A 19,845-nucleotide genomic window follows, 5' to 3' on the forward strand; every position below is an offset into this window, starting at 1 on the left:
TTGCTTGTGTTCAGTTATTGCGTTTGTTTGTATGTTTATATGGTTTTCCAGATGCAGATTTATAGGGATCCAAAAAAAAAGAAAGAAATATGTAGTCTTGTGTTTTGTTGGCTAAACTGTTTATACTGCTTAGACTTCATAATAGTTCACCCAAAAATGAAAATTCTCTCATCATTTACATCCCAGATGTGTTTGACTTTCTTCTGCTGAACACAAACGAAGATTTTTAGAAGAATATTTCATCTTTGTTGGTCCTTACTATGCAAGCGAATGGTGACCAAACCTTTGAAGCTCCAAAAATCACATAAAGGCAGCATAAAAGTAATCCATAAGACTCCACTTAGAGACCGATTACTTTCAGAATGTGAAAGTGAAAGTGGAGATTTATAGTAAAAAAAAAAAATTTGTTTCTCACCTACACTATAACATCACTTCTGAAGACATGGATTTAACCTCTGGAGTCTTATGATTCATTTTACACTTCAAAGCTTCAAAGTCCTGATCACCATTCACTTGCATTGTAAGGATCAACAGAGCTGAGATAGTCTTCTAAATATCCTTGTTTGTGTTCAGCAGAAGAAAGAAAGTCATACACATCTGGGATGGCATGAGGGTGAGTAAATGATGAGAGAATATAGATTTTTTGGTGAACTATCCATTTAAATTTCATCTGAACTTTAAAGCTAAAGTGAGTAACTTTTTTTGGGTGTTAAAATACTTTCCCAGCTTAATATGCAGAGACAACTATAAGTAAGCCATTCATAGGTTAATTTTCTCAAAAACTGTAAATACTGTGTCTCTGTGATGTTATAAAAAAAATCCTATGTTTGTTTGATCGGCCCGTCCAGGCCGACACAACAACATTGACTCAACCAATTGTGTGAGTTTGAGTTATCTTTTTGCCTGCCCAATGGAAGATGGGAGTGTTCGGAAAAGCTGTTTATAAACAGACATTATTTTTGCAATCCTGTTTTGAAACACTAGTGGTGCAGAAATTACAAATTTTTTAAAATGGCACCTTTTACATAGAAATTTGCAAATAATTATCAAGAAATAACTGAAGAAACAAATAATAATGGCCTGTGCTCACACGTATGTTTTTATGAGGTATTTTTATTTAAATACAACTTGATTGACTTGATTCACTTTTTTCAACCAAAGTGAGGTGAAGCCTCGACGACAGGTTCTCACACCTGTGCCGGGAATCTGATCCCAAGATGTTACCGACTGAACAGGAAACAAAGTGGAAAAAAGTGATGGCGAAATGACATAAAAGATAATGATGTATGCAAAGACATATGCAAAGTCAAGGCTGTCTTTTCGAGCAGCAGTTTCCTCCGCATTGCTGTCAGACTGCATGATGGACTGTAAAAAAAAAAGAGACAAAGACAAGAAGAAAAAAGAGGAAGGACTTCCGCTTTACTTCTGAGCAGGGATCATGCTGTCGATGGCCTCGCCCTTCTCCAGCTTCTTCTCCATCTCAACCATCAGTTTGACGCCATCAACCACGCACTGCACCTGTTCAACCTCAGATGAGCCAATACGGTCAGCATTTGAAATGTCAAACACGCCTCCAACGGAAGCGGTGTCCACACCACCTGAGAGAAACGTAGAAGAATAAATGAGTCTGTGGAAGTGGAGGACAACCAATGGAGCAGATGTTAACCATACTTTCTGACTGCTTGACGTTGATCGGATAGTTCATCCAAAATTAATATGTACTATTCTTTCGTAAAATAGACAGAATATTAGCCTCAGTCACTGTGCACTTTCATTGCTTGGAGAAATAGTAAATGAAAGTGAATGGTGACTGAGACTAACATTCTACCAAACACCTTCTTTTGTGTTCAGAAGAAACAGCATGATGTTGAGTAAATGTCAGAATTTTCTTTTCTTTTTTCTTTTTTTTTTTTTGCATGAACTATCCCTTCAAGTCATGCTTTAGCTGCACTATTGTGCTGCATATCTGCAACTCTGTAATCATGCCATTGAATATTTATATGGTTTTAGTGTGATCAAATCAATAATGTCAGCTCACATATCTGAATATGTGTACGTTAGGTGTTTGGATACCTGTGCCACGCTTCTGCAGGCGCAGTCTGTTCAGGATCTCCTCAAACTTGGGGTGTGTGCTCAGCTTGGGCAGCTTGACATGGACTCCACCACGCAGGCCTGTGCCCAGGTTAGATGGGCAGGTAAGAACGAAACCAAGATGCTCGTTCCACATGAATCCGTGGTTGTGCTTCTTGAAAATTTCCTCAATCTGTTAGTGCAGAACATATACATGCACATTCACTGGGGGAGTATAGAGGTTTACGTGTGTGTTTAGGTTTCTGTTTCTGTTTGACAAACATTGTGAGAACACTCATAACTGTCCCAACAATTCAAATGGCTTAACTTAAGAAATATCCTAAATAAGGATTTAATTAAAATCTAAAGAGGACAAAAGCTAGGGTTAGAGTAAATAAAATATTGTTAGGTCAATATAAAAAACAATAGAAGTAAAAGTAAAGTCCTCATAATTATAGTAATACCAAAGTATTTGTCTGTGTTTGTGTGTGCATGCGCACGTGTTCTCCATACCCTCTGAAGACCAACGCAGAAGCGTCTGAACACCTCCTTCATGTTGCCACCCTTCTGCATGGAGATGACACGCAGGTGATCCTCCTCGTTCACCCAAACCAAGAAGGTTTTGTTCTCATTGTGCCTGTGGGAAGTAATTAGTTGAACAGGCCCAAATTAGACCCCTTCAAACCCAATTCAACTAATGTATGGTCGATTCTTGACCACTTATTCCCTATATTATAAGTTATATATGTGTCCTCTGCAACAAATATATTATGTTTATGCACATTCCGACATTTCACTCACCAAATGCCTCTGGCATCGGGCCAGTCGCGGGCCATACCAGCAGCCAGCAGCAGGGGGGAGACGGGTTTGTCAAAGAGGAAGTGGTCAGCAATCAGCTGCTCCTGCTCAGCATCAGTCATGGACTTCAGGGGGTAGTACTTACCCTTGAACTCTCCGTCCAAGCTGTTCAGAGCTGTAGAAAGAAAACCACAGTGCTCAGTGCAAAGATCAGATTCATTCCAAGTCTACAAATTTCATTGTTACTATTGGATTGTCATGCTAATATTGTTTTAATGTTTCACATTATTTTCCACCCTTACTATTGTGTTATAATCCCAAGGGTAATTTCAATTAGGCCAATACAACTAAGTGCATATGGGTCTAGTACTACTTTGTGTACAGTGCTTGACAGGTTTGTATTTTGTGCACACATGTATGTTTAATGACTACACACCTTCAACAGACAGCTTTTCCACAGCTCTGCGCTCTCCGCGGCTGTTGTGGGGGGGCAGGGCGTATCCCTTGATGCTGCGGCCAGTACGCACACGGCTGCTCAAAACATAGTTTGGGTCCAGGTCATCACCACCCTAAAAATTGAGATTTTATCTTTAAAATTCAAAGTTATTTCAAAAGTAATTTCAAAACTGAACAAAATGTTTATTATTTTTAAAGGGATAGTGCACCCAAAAAATGAAATTCTCTCATCATTTACTCACCCTCATGCCATCCCAGATGTACATGACTTTTCTTTTTCTTCTGCAGAACCCAAACGAAGATTTTAAGAAGAATATCTCAGCTCTGTAGGTCTATAATGCAAGTGAATGGTGACTAGACCTTTCAAGCACTAAAAAGCGCATTGAGGCAGCATAAACGTAATCCATATAGGCTCCAGTGGATAAATCTATATCTTAAGATGTGATGTAATAGGTGGGGGTGAATATTTAAGTCCTTTTTACTATAAATCTCCACTTTCACATTCTGAAAGTAAAAGTGAAAGTGGAGATTTATAGTAAAAAAGGATTGAAATATGTATCTGTTTTTCACCCAAAGGGATTGCATTGCTTCAGGAGACAGATTTAACCACTGGAGTCTTATGGAACACTTCTATGCTGTCTCAATGTGCTTCTTAGAGCTTGAAAGATCTGGTCACCATTTACTTGCATTACATGGACCTGCAGAGCTGAGATATTCTTCTTATAATCTTTATATGTGTTCATCAGAAGAAAGAAAGTTATACACATCTTGGATGGCATGAAATTGAGTAATTCATGTGAGAATTTTCATTTTTGGGTGAACTATACCTTTAAAACAAGTTTACAATATAGCCTAATTTGTTTAGTATACCCATGAATTTTCAGATGTATTTATTAGCCGAAGCATGCAGTACTACTCATACACTACTCATTAAATAAACAACTGAAGTCAAGGAGACCATATATACGGTTGTCCCAATATTTCCTTGTTAGACTATCTATTGATATATAAAACGTTTTAAAAATGATAGATTGTACCTTCAGGTTCTCGAAGTTGAGGTCAGTCTTGTGCTTGTCAGTTGCTTTGTATCCACCGTGACGGTCAGAAATGATTGGGTCAAAGAGATCCTTGAACACTTCATAGGACTCCTCATCACCAGCAACACAGCCGACAGTCATGATGAAGGGGTGACCTGGAGAAAAAAAATACAATTTGGAATGATGCACAACTACTGTGGTGATTTATATGTTAGAAAAGCTTATTTAGCAGAACTTACAACATTAAAAACACTATCAATTGGATAGCAGAGATCAGTTATGAAAAAATATTAAAAGGTGGAAAAAATCAGCTAATTATCAATAGATTAAGATTTCTCATGTCACTAAAATAACATGTACACTAAAGTGTTAATGGTCTCCGTACCTAATTCACAGCAGCAAAAATCTTTGATTTTTGATGGGAATGACAACGAGGCTGTGAGGGATAGACGTACATTCTCTTCAATGGGTTGTACTGCAGTTTAAAGTGTTTTTTGATCATTCCGCGGACAAAACATTGAAAAAAAACCCCATATTTTTAATAACATTCAGTAGACAAAAAAAAAAAAAAAAACTCCAGACAACATGAGTTGTGGAAAATCAGATGTGTTCTAGGAGCTTTTTGATGAGATGCAAGTCTGTCACTCACAGCGTCATTGTCATTCCCATTAAAAAATGAATAAGGTCTGTATACTATAGTTCGAGGTGAATATGTGGTAAGTTTGTAGACATCAACGCTTACCTGGGTTGTCAACACCAGTCTGGATAACGTCATCCACAGTGAAGCCAGTGGGTGTCTGCTTGTCCCTAAGCTTGGCATACATTTCCTTAGTCAGCACCTTGGCCATATGGTTGTTGTGCTTGGTAAGGTCTGGATACTCATCATCAACTGAGTAGTTCAGCTTAAAGTTGTTGTGAGTGTTTCCGAAAGGCATGATTGCGATTGTACCACTGAGGTTTGGACACAGAAGAAGTGAGAAAGAGGTAAAGAATATTGACATTTGATTGAATTTGTTATATTAATTTAAATACTTCCTAGAAAAGGAATTTGCGTGTAGGCCAGTGTCATCTGTCTAACATGGTCTCTGACCTCAAAGTGTTTGATCATTAATTTGACTAATTCTAATCTTTGTCAGTAATCAGTGGACTGAGAGATGTTTTTCCAACCATGCATGTAAAGGCTTACAGAATAACTGTTCGTCTCATAAACAGCTGCAGATATTACACAAGTTAAAGATTCAGATTAAAAGTTAAACTTTAGTATAGCCAGAGGATTTGAAATGGATTCCCTTTGACACCTATTGTTTTTATTTGTGTTTACTAGTCATAAAATGCTGAGATCAATAAAACAATATACATTCCATAACCACTCTAGTAAAACATCAGATATTACATCTGAATTTAATCTCCATTGGATTGTGATGAATGATACACCTGTGAAACACAGCTGCAAACATAAAACTTCTGTCTGTCTGGTATCCTAGCAACCTCCACTTGAGGTCCTCATTTGTAACAGGATATGACTGATTTGATCAGAAAGGGGAGAGACACTCTCATGTCTATATGTAGACTGATCTATTTTTACTATGGTGTCCACTCCTTCCCAATTGCTTTCAGATGATCTCGAACCTCTCCCGAAAAACTCTGAACATACTGGTCACAAACTGTATATTCCACGTATGTACTCACATAACTGCACAGATGGATTCAACAGAATGTATTCAGATTACATAACTGGGTTGAGAATCAAATAAATGGTATGTGCCAGACATGCTCTTCACATCCTGGTAATGCGATTTCATTGTCCATTTGGATAAAAAAAAAAGTTTTTGTACCTAATAAGTACCATTAGAATTGATATATAATGGCTGTTGCTATGTGTTAGTTGATCTGTGAAATACAACTGCTAGAAACTTCTCACATGCTCACCCCATGCTCATATTTTAAAAATAGCCACAAGAGAGAACCTGTCCCAAATGCTCCAGTAGGAGAAACAGTAGTACGTCCCTAGGTTTTTATAGCTGTATCCGATTATGCTCTCAGAGCAGCTGCATGTTACACCTTTTGAACTTAGATGAGGTTTAATTTGACATCTGCCATACAAAAGTGCCAATGTGCTCCCTCATTTTAACAAATGCTTAAAATCAAACAAACCAAGTGTGCCTTACCCATCATATTTGAACCTTAACATTCAAAATTTCCTCAAATTTCAATATTTTCACCCGTTGTAAATCTAAATGCCTTTCACAAATACTCCAGCTCTCCTACTTTTGTCACAACAATGAACTTTTCTTACTTCCTTCACTGTAACTTGCTCTAATGTTGGTGTGCATAATAATGATAAATACATTAAGCAAAGTACTTATGCCTAACAAGATTTTTAAAGGATTCATATATCTGGAAAATTCCAGCAGCCTCATAAATAACTGATATTCTGCTTTAGTCTGACCAGATCTATTTGTCATTCCTTATTCAACAAGGATGCATCTTACATCCTCTCACAGTTATTGCATGAAATTATTTTTAGCTATATTTTTCTGAGATTTCTCTACTCTCTCCTCCCAATGAATGTCGGTCGTTCAAGAATATTGATATCTTTACCTGCACACAAGACAACAAAAGAGGTAACAGTCCTTGGGATCAGATCCTGTTCACCAAAGCCGAAATAGGGGTCACCCAAGCAAGATTAGTCCAGTTTGGGTTTATATACCACTGAACCCTGCAGCCATTGGCTGGCCCATTTTAGAGACAGATGAATTCTGATTGGTCGATCCCTGTCTCTTATGCCCTGTTTAGTTTACGAAAGGCTTCAGTTTATATCCAAGGAATCTTAGATGAGATAGCAGCTGTGGGTTGTCCCCCCTCCCCTCCCATATCCATTTACACTTCCCGCTCCATACATAGCTTTTCAGTGGGGTGGAGGTTGGAGGCGTGGGTGAAGGGGCATGGTGGGTCTGCACATGCTAAAAAGGCTGAGCAGCACTTTTGCCAAACATACCATGGATATCAGAAGTGCTCACGTCAGGCAGATGGCCTAGGAAAAAATTACCCGGTAGGCTTAATCATGATTCTCAGTGCAAATTCACTTAGCACTTTTGCAGGTGAAGTTTGCCACAGTATCTGAGCAGTTTTATTTCATTTATCTGTCATGTTGGAGGACTAATTTATGCATATGAGGGGTAAAAGGTCATCAGCTGCCACTTTTAAACCCTCTGAACTGGATCTAAGAAAGACAGTTGTTGTGAAAATTATTTTGATGAACTCTCAATTGCAGACCTACTGCTTTTGGTTAGATTTGTGTATCTCTGACATGTTTCACCTAGATATAATTGTTTAGATTTTAATGTTATTGGAATATTAATTGGCACACTAGTTTTTGCATTAAAGTCAAAGTTATCTTGCATTCTAAACTGTTTGGTGGTTGCCAGTAGGAAAGAAGAGTAAAAAATCAGATTTCGTTAATATTTCAGTTTTTAATCCTAGAAAGCAAAGAGCTGATTGAGACAGTCACATAAGTCTCCTGTTCCTCAGATGCTTCTACTGAGATAAAGGCCCCAGTAATTACATGTCTCCTCTAAAGTTTCACAAGAGATCTTAACAATTCCTCACATTGTGCTCACATTTACCAAGAAACCAAAGTCTGCAACCAAAAGTAATGTATTTCAATATAAACTCAAACATTTCTCATTAAATTCTTCCAAGAACACATTATGTCAGCTCTGCTATCCCCCGTAGCTTGATATCTCCATATTATGTATGTCAACAATTGTTTAATTTGTTTCTAATTTTATTTCACCTAAGGATTTTTAGGAAAAACATCTGAGACAAAGTTGATACTTACTATAAAATAAACAAAACTGAGAACTCTAGTATGTCTCTTGCTCTATGAAAGAGTAACCTCTGAGTTTGATTGAGTAGTCATCAATTGATGGACGCACAACAGATGCACACAGTGGGTGTCCCATTTGATAACCGTAAGTATCACAAAATTCAGCGAACACTTACGGCCCTATTTTATGGCATGCACGCAAAGTTAGTGGGCATGGCCATGAAGTTTTAGTATTTTCGTGCAAGCTTGCACTAAATTTAGGCGTAAGTGGGTTTGGCGCAAAGCACTAATGGGCTGGGTCAAGTTCAATTTAATTCTGATGTTCTTCTCCGATACTGTCTCCGGAACATTTCTAGTGACACGCTCCTTTTAAGTGGGAAAATGTGGTTCTCGTTAGGATCTGGATTTATGCTCGGTTTAATTATAGAGAATTTAAGTATTATTAATCATTTTCATCTAATGACACACAAATCATGACAAGTATTAACAGTGATTTTATCAGAATGCACTTCACTTCACATATTTAATTTTGAAAAAAGTAATTAATTTATTGAAACACGAAAAAATTAAACCAAAAATATTTCAAAATTCAAATTACACTTCAAACAAAACTAAAATATAATCAAAATAATGTGGTATAAAATATAAGTGGTAAAAAACATGCCAAATCCAAACATTTTACTCTAATTGCTCTTTGCGCCACTTCATTAACATACAATACATTCAGTTTGTATAACACACTTGCTGGCATGAAAATTGCACTTAGAATTTGCGGTCTCACGAAAATTGGATAAGAACTTGCGCATGGTCGCAGTGTATAGCGCTGCGCTGTGCACACTCAAAATAAAGCTCCTATTGTTTGTAGTATTCGGGCACTCTTGTGTTTCCAATTTCTCTCACGCGCACACGTACAGTATACACACCCATGTCCTCACTCAGGGAGGCCCTGTCCCCAATACTAGAGTCTCACAGTATATAATGAGTATTCCCCTCCCCCCATATATCTGTCTAGCAATCCCCCTTCATTCAGTTTCAACATGTCCCCCTGATTTTGAAAATCGTTGTTTGACACACTTTTTTTAATGAATGCATGTTGAGATTTAAAGTGAAATTCCACTCAAAATTCTCATTCACTGAATCATTTACTTGCCCCTGTGTTGTTCCAAACCGTGTGACTTTCTTTCTTTTGTGGAACATAAAAGGAGATGTTGGGCAGAATGGCAGCCTCAGGCCACGGCCACACTAATACGTTTTTGTTTAAAAACGCATTGATTTTGTTACGTTTACACCTCTCGTCCTCACTCGAGCAGCATTTTCCTCCACCAGAAATGGTGACTTTCGAAAAGGCTCTCCATAATCACATACAGTATTTTGGAAAACTATAACATTAGAAAACTGAAAAACTTAAATGGATTAATGTGGACATGGCTTCACAATGGTCACTATTCACTTTCATTGTATGGAAAAAAGGTGAATGGTGACTGAGGGTGTCATTCTACCAAACATATACTTTTGTGTACCATGGAAGACAGAAAGTATTATGGGTTTGAAACAACATTAGAGTGAGTAAATGATGACATCATTTTCATTTTGTGGTTAACTCCTTTAAACTGAAATTCATTATTTAATTGTCCCTTTGTCCCTCATGGCTTCAGGTTTCACAGGAGGACTCAATGAAGGACATTAATGCTAGTCTTACAGTCTCCAACATGCCACAAAGTGTGAATAGCATGCCAGTCTCAGCACCTGTCAAACATGCACGCGCACACACACACACACACACACACACACACACACACACACGCACACACACACACACTCACACAAACACGCAGCTTTTCGGATATAGACAAAAGTTTTGTATGTCTTTTGCTTCTTGTGTCAATTAATTGCTCAATTCATTACTCCAACTCTAAGATTTTGTGTGACTTCAGCCAAATGGTTCAAGCGGTTTAGTATTTGAAGGCTGGTTGCTTGGGGGAGGGTGTAGTATCTATGATCAGGACTGGATATATAAGAGGGAGGGGTCTTTCACTGTGCCCTTGCCCTGTGGTGACACCCCTCACACAAACCACACTCACATAGCTGTCTTCTATTTGCCCTGCACACATAGTATGGTGACCAAATTTGTCCCCTCTGGTTATGCATGTGTTATTTCATAAGATACTGTAACATCTTTCCAAATTATCACAAAACCAAAGGTGATAAGAAAACGTCTTGAGTTACGGTGTCATCTGGAAGAATTGAAGTAAAGATGTTTGTTTTCTTTCTGACTGTATTTCTGAAATTAATAACATGGATGAATAATAATTTTCTTTGCCTGAATAGCGGTAAAACCGAAGTTATGCTTATAGGTTCCCTTCATCAAATTCTCAAAGCTGGTTCATTGTCTCTGTTTGTTGATGGCTCTGTTTTGGAGACTCAGAGTAAAATGAGGAACCTTGGAGTCATTTTTGATACCAGTCTTACATTTGATTCTTTTGTACAGAGTACTGTTTAAGCATCCTTTTTTCACCTCAGAAATATAGCAAGATTGCGCCATATGCTAAATTTCTCTGTAGCTGAAAAACTGATAAACTCATTCGTTGTCTCTCGGACAGATTACTGTAACGCCCTTTTAGGCAGAGTTTATAAATCCACACTCAATAAGCTCCAATATGTACAAAACTCTGCCGCCAGGATCCTGACTGGGACCAGGACATGCAATCATATTACTCCTGTATTGGAGTCCTTGCACTGGCTCCCGGTCAGTTTCCGTGTCGATTTTAAATTTATGATGCTGACATACAAAGCATTACATGGCTTGGCTCCTCGTTATTTATCTGCATTGTTAATCCCTTACACCCCAAATCGCAGACTGCACTCCTCACAGTCTAATTTGTTGACTGTTCCACAAACCCGCTTAAAATCTATGGGTGACAGGGCTTTTTCTGTCTATGCTCCTACCCTTTGGAACTCTCTTCCTCTAGAACTTAGGGAGGCTCAGACATATGACATTTTTAAAGCTCAACTCAAGACATACTTTTTTAAACTAGCATTTGCTTGCTGATGTTTTTTATTGTGCTATGTACTGCTTATTTTGTGTACAGTGCTTTGAGAAGCTGTTTTTAAAGGCACTCTATAAAATAAAGTTTATTATTATTATTAAAGGGGTGTGATAAATGCCATGCAATCATGCAATATTAGTCCTTTCAGTTAATTGTGTAAGAGTTGTGACTTATCTTTCTAGGTCTGTGGGGTGTTGTCAGAATTGTGTGCTAATGGGAGGGGGGAACAGATTGTGTAACATCCGTTTGCTAGCGTATACGATGAAAGAGCAAAATCTCATTACAGCTCCAGCTACTGCACAAGACAGTTATACAACACAAAGAAAGTGAGGAGACAGCATGACAAATTTACAGCATGTCTTGTGTTACAAAACCTGATGGAACTATGTTGAACACTATGTCAAATGAAAATGAAGAGTACTCTTGAAAAATAAGTTTATAAACTCCTGTTATTGGACAATTTCACTCACTGAATAAATTATTCATGACTCACTACAAATAGATGATTTCTTTAATGGCATTTGCATGATGCTGCATCCACACCACTAGGTGTAAATGTAAGTCTATGTTAATTACCATATCAGCCAGCACAACATAAACAAAAAATTACTGAGTGCACCTTTAAGAAATGTAGTCATTGAGCAGTGAGATGAATATATGTAACAGTGCTTAGGGCCTCTTAAGGCCCAGGTATACTTCGTTTTTATGACTGCTTTGTGATACTCTTTTAGTACAGTCAACAGCAGGCACATGCGTTGATGATGCACACAGATGAAATCTGGGCCGCTTGGGGACTGTGCTGATGACGAAATTTATGTCACGCATACTGTGCGCGGAGTGATCAGCGATGTGGACAACCGAAGTGTACTTTGGGCTTTAGATCACAAGTAACAGACATGAAGATGGTTCCCAAAAGGATCGGGAACATGCTGAAATGTTTGTTTATCAAATATTTTTGGCTAATAGAGCGTTCAGGTTGTTGTCCGAAAACCTGGAAGAGAATTCGCCATGGGTTCCCTATGGATTTTCCTATAGGTTGTTATATTCGGGGTTTTCAACTTATAAGTAAATTAGGGTCTTTGGTAAACATTACTTGACGATACGTGGCATTTTGTTCTACAGCATAAATTACACTTTTTCATACCTCAAATGTGAATTTTGAAGCCATATTGAATTGCACACTATTTAAAAAAATAAATTAAAAAAAACACACAGATGCTTCAAAATTCACATTTGAGGTATGACTGTGTGTAATTTATGTTGTCGAACAAAACGTCCACGTATTGTCAAGTTATGTTTAACACAGACCCAGTTTATAAATTTATATACAGTCAGCTCAGTTTTAACACTTTTTTACAATGTTCAAATTCCTTCCACAGAACTCTATAGATTGTCCCTCAAAATCAAGGCAGAAAATGTGAATAAGCCTGCAGATTCCGTCTTGGCTGCTAACTAACTAGAATGAATTCTAGCAGGGGCTGAGTCCTATAAGACACATAAATATTTATACATACAACGTTGAAGTGGAAGTGAGATGTGGATTTGAGAATCTCTTGCATGGAATCTCCATGGAGAATTATTGTATATGTTCTGTTTGTGTGTGCATATCCACGGGAAGCCATGCCATAATGCTCTGTAGTCTTGGTGAACGTAGCAAGTTAACAAGCAGTAGCAGATGCTAATAATATTCTTGGCCTTTGGAAAAGTAGCAGGTAACCTGAGTCTAAACACTTCATATGACCTTCAGCCAAGCCTGGTTTTAAGGGATACTCATAGAGTGTGTGTGCATGTTTTGTTTTTTTCTGGGCAATTTTGTTACATTGAATTGCAGCACTTCTTATTTGAAAGTATTCTTAATAACATATGTTGTGACATTCCTCATTTGTAAGTCCCTTTGGATAAATCTTGGATAAATCTGCTAAATAAACAAATGTAAATGTGCATGTGTTCATGTGTGTGTGCTACATGTATGCTTGCATGCTTGTACAGAGGGTTGAGTGTTGGATAGTTTAGGAGGTCTCAGAGGTCACCTGGAGTGGTGTGGAATTTAATATTTGAATTACAGTTTTTCTCAATCGCTTTGGCTCAATTCTCGAACGAGAATCATTTTTTTTTCAAAACAATAAGTTCAAATCTCTGAACAATTCATTTCTTGTTCACACCAGATTTGAATTTCTTATTCATTTAAGCAATTGCACGTGTTTTGGCACATGTGTGCAGAAGAGTAATAACAACTGTCTACAATTTACACATGGCTTTTAAATGTGCTATAGAACAAATAGCACATTAATGCTATGCATAAAATCATGCAGATACGGAGTTGATTCTCAGTGAAATTGTCATACTCTTCACAACTTCTAAATATTCTTTCATCGTGTGAGACGTCACATGTAAAATAATCTCTTCAATTATCTAAATCTATCAGACATATATGTATCTATAAATATCTATGACGTGGAATGTTTGTGATGTCTGCTAAATCTCTGGCCAGACCAACAAGTGCGACAGGATGTCCACCAAGGAGATGGGATCTTGTAGTGTTACGTACTGTGAGGAGTTGAAGTATATTGTTTTTTACAGAACTACCACAGGTTTTTTCATTGTTGCAGGTTTTTTTTTTTTTTTTTTTGCATGGATGTCATTTTGTGGCAATTTTCTCTTCACTATGTATGACTTTACATGTAAGAAATGCGTAAAAATGGACATGCAAATGTGAATTTTCTGTTTACATATAACACATTGCTACAAAAATACATTTACTGTATACATACAATAGTGCATATCCTTTTTCTGTGTACTACAGTATTGAACAGTATTGACTTTCCCAGTAAATTTTTACCCACTGTTGAAATCGGTATCTAAAAAGCTCAGTGTGATACACAGTAGCATTCAGCTAGACAAAACTGACATTCTTGTATAGTACAGTAAGCAGTCAGTGTCAACAAAAAAGTAGAACAAAAATTAAATTTGTATATAACAAACATTTCAAGGGTTGACTGCCATGGTGAAAAAAACATCTAAATATTGTAATGTAATATAACACTGCCCTACAAAGGCAAAATGCAGAAACTATGCCAACACTGAAATTAAGAACATTTCCTTTAGTTGCTGCAGTTTGCATTCTCTACTTCTTTGAATTTTCAGGATAATAGAGTTAAACTGTCCTACAAAGCAAAATCACAAGGATAACACCAATTGAGAAACTGAGAAAAATGTATTCAAAGTTTTTTGATTGTCCATCCAAATGTTGATTTTCTGAAACATAACTGAGCCAAACCCGTCTGTCACAGGACAGATCATAGTCTAAGAGACCCAGTTTCATTCATAACTCTATTTTGACTAAATGTGTACTTGTGTGCAACAGTAACTTGTAATATGTAATGTGCACAGTACTGCATACAATAGCTGCTTTTCCACCTTAGGGCTGAACTTTTTCGTTTTTGTTTTTAGGAATTGTGCTGTTCCTTTACTGTATGTATGAATGATAGATAGATAGATAGATAGATAGATAGATAGATAGATAGATAGATAGATATTCTTTTCTCTCTTTCTCTCTTATTTCTCTTACACCCCCATAATATCCCTTTTTGTGACGCAGTCTCACCATGCACTTACATTGCCCATGTCACACCAACACTGTACCTCATACAGGACTGTATAAATTCTCAAATAAATAACCAAGATTACAATTAAAGCTGCCACAAAATTAACTTGAGAAGAGCAAAGCTGGGCTGAAGGAGAGCAATTTCTCTTTTACATCCATGGTAGTAGTATTAGTCTGCAAATCAACCCAAAACCAATTAGTCTGACACACTGGTTTATACTGTTTCACATCTCTAGGTCTATGACTGCAGTCTAGCCACTTACAAGAATAGTATCATTTTTACGGTTGGCATGTGTTTCATGAAATGTAATATGATTCACCATATTAAGGTAATATTAGTAAGCCAGCCAGTACTCAGTGTGCCTAGCAGAGTTATCCATTCTAATCATTATGAGAAATTTCTCTCTCTAGATAATTATATAGCATATTTTAAAAACTAATATTATATTTATTATATATTATATATTTTATACATCTTGTAAAATTAAATATTATGAAATTAATAATACAATTTATTAAATAAAATATATAATATTAAAGGAACAATTTACCAAAAAATGAAAATTCTCTCATCATTTACTCAACCTTATGCCACCCAAGATGTGTATGATTTTCTTTCTTCTGCAGAACACAAAGATTTTTAGAAGAATATTTCGGCTCTGTTGGTCCTCACAATGCACATGAATGGATACCAAAATTTGGAGATTCCAAAAGTCACATAAAGGCATCATAAAAGTAATCCATAAGACTCCAGTAGTTAAATCCATATCTTCAGAAGCTTTATGATAGGTGTGGTTCAGTAACAGATTAATATTTAATACTTTTTTACTGTAAATTCTCCTCCCTACCCAGTAGGTAGTGATATGCATGAAGAATGTGCATCACTAAAAACAAAAGAAGAATGTGAAAGTGAGATTGGAGATTAATAGTAAAAAAAGAACTCAAATATTGATCTGTTTCTTACCCATACTTATCGTATCACTTCTGAAGACATGGATTTAACCACTGGAGTCATATGGATTATTTTTATGCTGACTTTATATGCTTTTTGGAGCTAAAAACTTGTGGCACCCATTCACTTGCATTGTGAAGACCTACAGAGCTGAAATATTCTTCTAAAAATATTCTTTTAAAATTCTTTGTGTTCAGCAGAAGAAATAAAGTCATACACCTCTGGGATGGCAAGAGGGTGAGTTAATGATGAGAGAATTTACATTTTTGGGTGAACTATCACTTTATGTTGAAAGTTGAAGTGAAATAACATTTTACATACTTGTCTTTATTTTTATTTTTCATATTTATCTTTTTTATGTGTATAAATTTTATTAATATGAAAACTTTCAAAGATTACTTTACCATTCACAGAGAGAAAGCTCTTACATATAAACCAGGAGGAATTTCTCCATTTCCAACAAAAGAGTATAACATTTTCATAGGCCATTTATTTTTATTCTTTTTATTGCAATAAGGTAATCAGCAATATGAAATGTATTTATTGACAATTATATTGCTGTCTATTTCTGCAAAAAATAGATATTAAATTATTTTGTAATAAGAGACCACACAAGAGGTTTTCACTATTAATAATAATAATACTATATAATACACTGTAGATATATAATCTTTACAATATCTGAAATGTTCCCCTTTTCAAAGAAATTGTTTAGTTTCCCCTTTTATTCAATTTTTTATTGCAATTTATTTTGAATTAATGTGTTTTTAATATCTTTATTGATTTTTCTTCCTTTTGTGACAAACAGGTTCTCTGACTGCCTCTCATTTGCATTCTTTCTCTGTCTTTCTTTATCCATGATTATGTACAGGCAGTATGACTTTAATGGCAGCAAAGCTGTCCCAAAAATCTTGCCTCATCTTCATTAGTCCCCAAACTTAACATCTGTTGAGTGAATTACCGAGTCATGATTGCTTGTTCACCACATCAGTGATTTTATTAACGCTTGTGCATGTAGTTATATGTAGAATTTTGTGAATATTAAAATGTGATGTGATGTGTTAAAATGTGCACAGGAAATAAATGAGTGTAGAATGATGGGTGCAGGGTACACCGTGTCAAATGTTTTTGAAGTGATGTTATTGTTTGTGTTTCAGATACAAAATTCCAGAACTGCTGATCACCAGAGACAGAACAACCAACCACTCTCCCCAGTGGCCTCCTGCCGACACTGCAATCTGAAAGCAAGAAAGCAAAAGAGAAAACAGTAAGATGAGAAGATTATGAGAATGATACCAATGAGACTAGAGTACATAATCAATAATGAATTAATCAACAATAACTTTGTTTTTCTCAATATTTGAGGTCACAGTTTATATATTGTTATCTTTCTCTTCCTTCAAATCAATGAAGTTCCAACAGTACCAGTACAATGTAATTTGCCATTGCGTCAATAATTACTCTATTAAACTTATCGCAGATTATTTTGAGCTGGTTTCCACAGGAGGCGCTCTTCTGTTCTGAGTTATTGGGTTTCGGACCAGCCCGTGTCTGTGGTTCATGTGATTTTTGTCTCTTTAGCACTGGAATTGCAAAGGAAATGCAAGAACACAGTTAAAATGATCAAGCCTGAAAGACTAATCTAGTGTGAATAAGGGTTTCAGTGTGTGTACTTGTAACAGTGATGAATTTTGTGAGAATTTTCTATTTGTTTCCTATATCTTGCTCTGAACCCCAACTTCACTACTGTCTCAATCTGAATCTTATGTGCTCACACAAACATCATACCATTGCTGTAATGTGGCACAGCTGGTGAATGTGGTCTGTGATGTATAGCACTGACATATGTTGGTGTTACAGTCTCCCGTACAACTGGGTGGGGACCCAGGATTTCAGTTTTTTGCTTCATGTTTACTGTGTCATCACTCATATCTGCATTCCTGGCTGAGCTCACTCTCCACTCCCTGTTATAGTCAGTAGGAGGTACTGGGCGGATGCCTGTGGGAGCAGCCGGTTTGGTGTTTGTCCTCAGACCGTTCAAGAAGTGGGGCTTTGTTTGTCTTCAGCTGGCAGGAAGTCAGAGCTTAAGTTGTCAGCTGTTGCGGAATCAGTCTGAAAGATCAAAAGCGGTCAGTAGTTATGACACTCTAGGGTTGAGGTTGAGAGGGTTACAGAAGCGTTTTTGTAATGTTAGTTTTTGGGTTGAGACATTTTCTCTGTTGCTTTCTTTATCCTTTTGCAATATCACCGGATCAAACTGAGGATGAACAAGACACTGAAGAAAAAAAAAATTACAATTCATTATGTTTTAATATTGTTGGGAATAACTGAGTATTTTGTGTATTAAAAGAAAAAAAAAACTGCTTTCACAAATTCACTGCAATAGGCTAATTATAATAGCAGCAATTAAGGAAATTGCGCCCATAGATATCTCAGTACTGTCTTTTTTTCATCAGTGATGTGATTAAGGTCAATACAAACAATAATTTATAAATATTAAATACATTTTTATTCCTACACTAGTTATTATTGTGAATTACTTGTACAATCGGTTTGTCGTAGTCTTCAATAAAAAGTAAGGCACAATGGAGCTAAAGGCACTTTTGATTTGATTTTCTCCCAAAACACCAAACAGCAACAAAAACAACCTCAGTACTTTTCACCTGTTTGTCAATATTCCTGATCCATGAAATCATTGTGTAAAATGTCTAAAGTTTGATTTTGAGGTAATTTAATCTAATATTTTTTTTAAATATTGCAAATTTATGTAGCTAATGAAAATTCCTGAAATTATCAAATGTATTTTTAGACAAAATACTTATTTATAATTTTCAGTTTTGTTCAAGGTGATTAAAACAAACATTTTCAATAACTGTCCAATAAGTAAAAGGATAGTATCTGGGGTAAAAAGGGTCTAATGTCCCCCATAAAAACATTGTTTTTCTTAAGTGGGGGGAATAGATTTGTTCAAAGTGGGCTCACATTGACTCATCCAATTACAATGAAGATTAATTTGTTTATAGAATACTTCAGATGTTATGAAATGCCAAATGTGCTTGAAATTAACAGAAAATGGTTATCCCTTTCCTGAAGTGGTTATTTTGAATAAGTATTATCTTAATTTGTTACTCAAAAAAGCATCTTGCTGTCTCAAAAGTGTTTACCTAAGCAGAAAAGCTACTTTAGCTATTGTCTCTATATTTACACAATATTACTTTAACCCGCCTTTGGGCCTTTTACCCCAAATGTGGGGCGCCAAGTGTGGGGTAAAATGTTCTCACGCCACTTAAAAAAAAAAAAAAAGAATTTTAATCAAAACAATATATATATATATATATATATATATATATATATATATATATATATATATATATAATTTATTTATTTATTTTTTCTTAAAGGGATAGTTGACCCAAAAATTTAAATTCTTTCATAATTTAATCACCCTAATACCATCTCAGATGTATATGGGCTTTCTTTGTTCTGCTGAAACATCCATCTAGTGAATGTTTACATTGAAAACAATTGAAAAACAGCGCAAGCAGAGGCAAAAATACGTTCAGTTTGAACAGCCCCTTGTTCACATGACACAAACTAGCTGAAGTTTCTCAAAGTTATCTCTCAAAAACACAGCCTTTTGTGTCATTTGATTGTAGGTAAATGTACACTGTATCCAGCGCTGTTTGTTCTCTGTATTTGTAAATATCCCGATACTGTGTGAGAAACTGCTCCAAATGATTCAGTGAGAGCGCAGTCCAAACGCATTGTACTGAATCACGAATCGATTCAGACCGTTTAGCAAGCCCGTTTGGCCAATTCACTGAAAAGAACTGACTCAAAAGAATGATTCATTCACATTGGGCATTGCTAGTTCTTTTAAACAGCCAACAGAAATATGGGACACATTTCATGATTGGTGAAATATTCTGAGAGCAAATGTTTCTCAGGTCAGGCTGCAGGCACCACTGTCTGGGATGGCATGAGGGCTAGTAAAATGATGAAAGAATTTTCATTTTTGGGTGAATCATCACTTTAAGATGTTATATCTTTTC

At 36.3% G+C, this 19,845-nt stretch overlaps 1 protein-coding gene across 1 annotated transcript; it reads right to left on the bottom strand.

The window, feature by feature from the left end:
- Positions 1–1,095: 1,095 nt before the first annotated feature.
- Positions 1,096–7,127, bottom strand: LOC127417883 (creatine kinase M-type). Its single transcript, XM_051658138.1, has 8 exons — positions 6,963–7,127; positions 5,104–5,312; positions 4,362–4,516; positions 3,305–3,437; positions 2,872–3,043; positions 2,584–2,707; positions 2,074–2,263; positions 1,096–1,598 (listed from the first exon to the last, which is right to left on the bottom strand). Exons 2-8 carry the CDS (start codon positions 5,294–5,296, stop codon positions 1,420–1,422), a joined length of 1,146 nt encoding a protein of 381 aa, XP_051514098.1. The 5' UTR covers positions 5,297–5,312; positions 6,963–7,127; the 3' UTR covers positions 1,096–1,419.
- Positions 7,128–19,845: the final 12,718 nt, after the last annotated feature.

Source organism: Myxocyprinus asiaticus, chromosome 3 (assembly GCF_019703515.2).
Source record: "Myxocyprinus asiaticus isolate MX2 ecotype Aquarium Trade chromosome 3, UBuf_Myxa_2, whole genome shotgun sequence".
Lineage (NCBI taxonomy): Eukaryota > Metazoa > Chordata > Actinopteri > Cypriniformes > Catostomidae > Myxocyprinus > Myxocyprinus asiaticus.

Coding starts and splice junctions, on each gene's coding strand:
- LOC127417883 (XM_051658138.1), bottom strand. CDS start 5,296: ATGCCTTTCGGAAACACTCACAACAACTTTAAGCTGAACTACTCAGTT. Junction 3,438..4,361: donor TCAACTTCGAGAACCTGAAG/GTACAATCTATC, acceptor CTCAATTTTTAG/GGTGGTGATGACCTGGACCC. Junction 1,599..2,073: donor CCTGCAGAAGCGTGGCACAG/GTATCCAAACAC, acceptor CGTTTCTCTCAG/GTGGTGTGGACACCGCTTCC.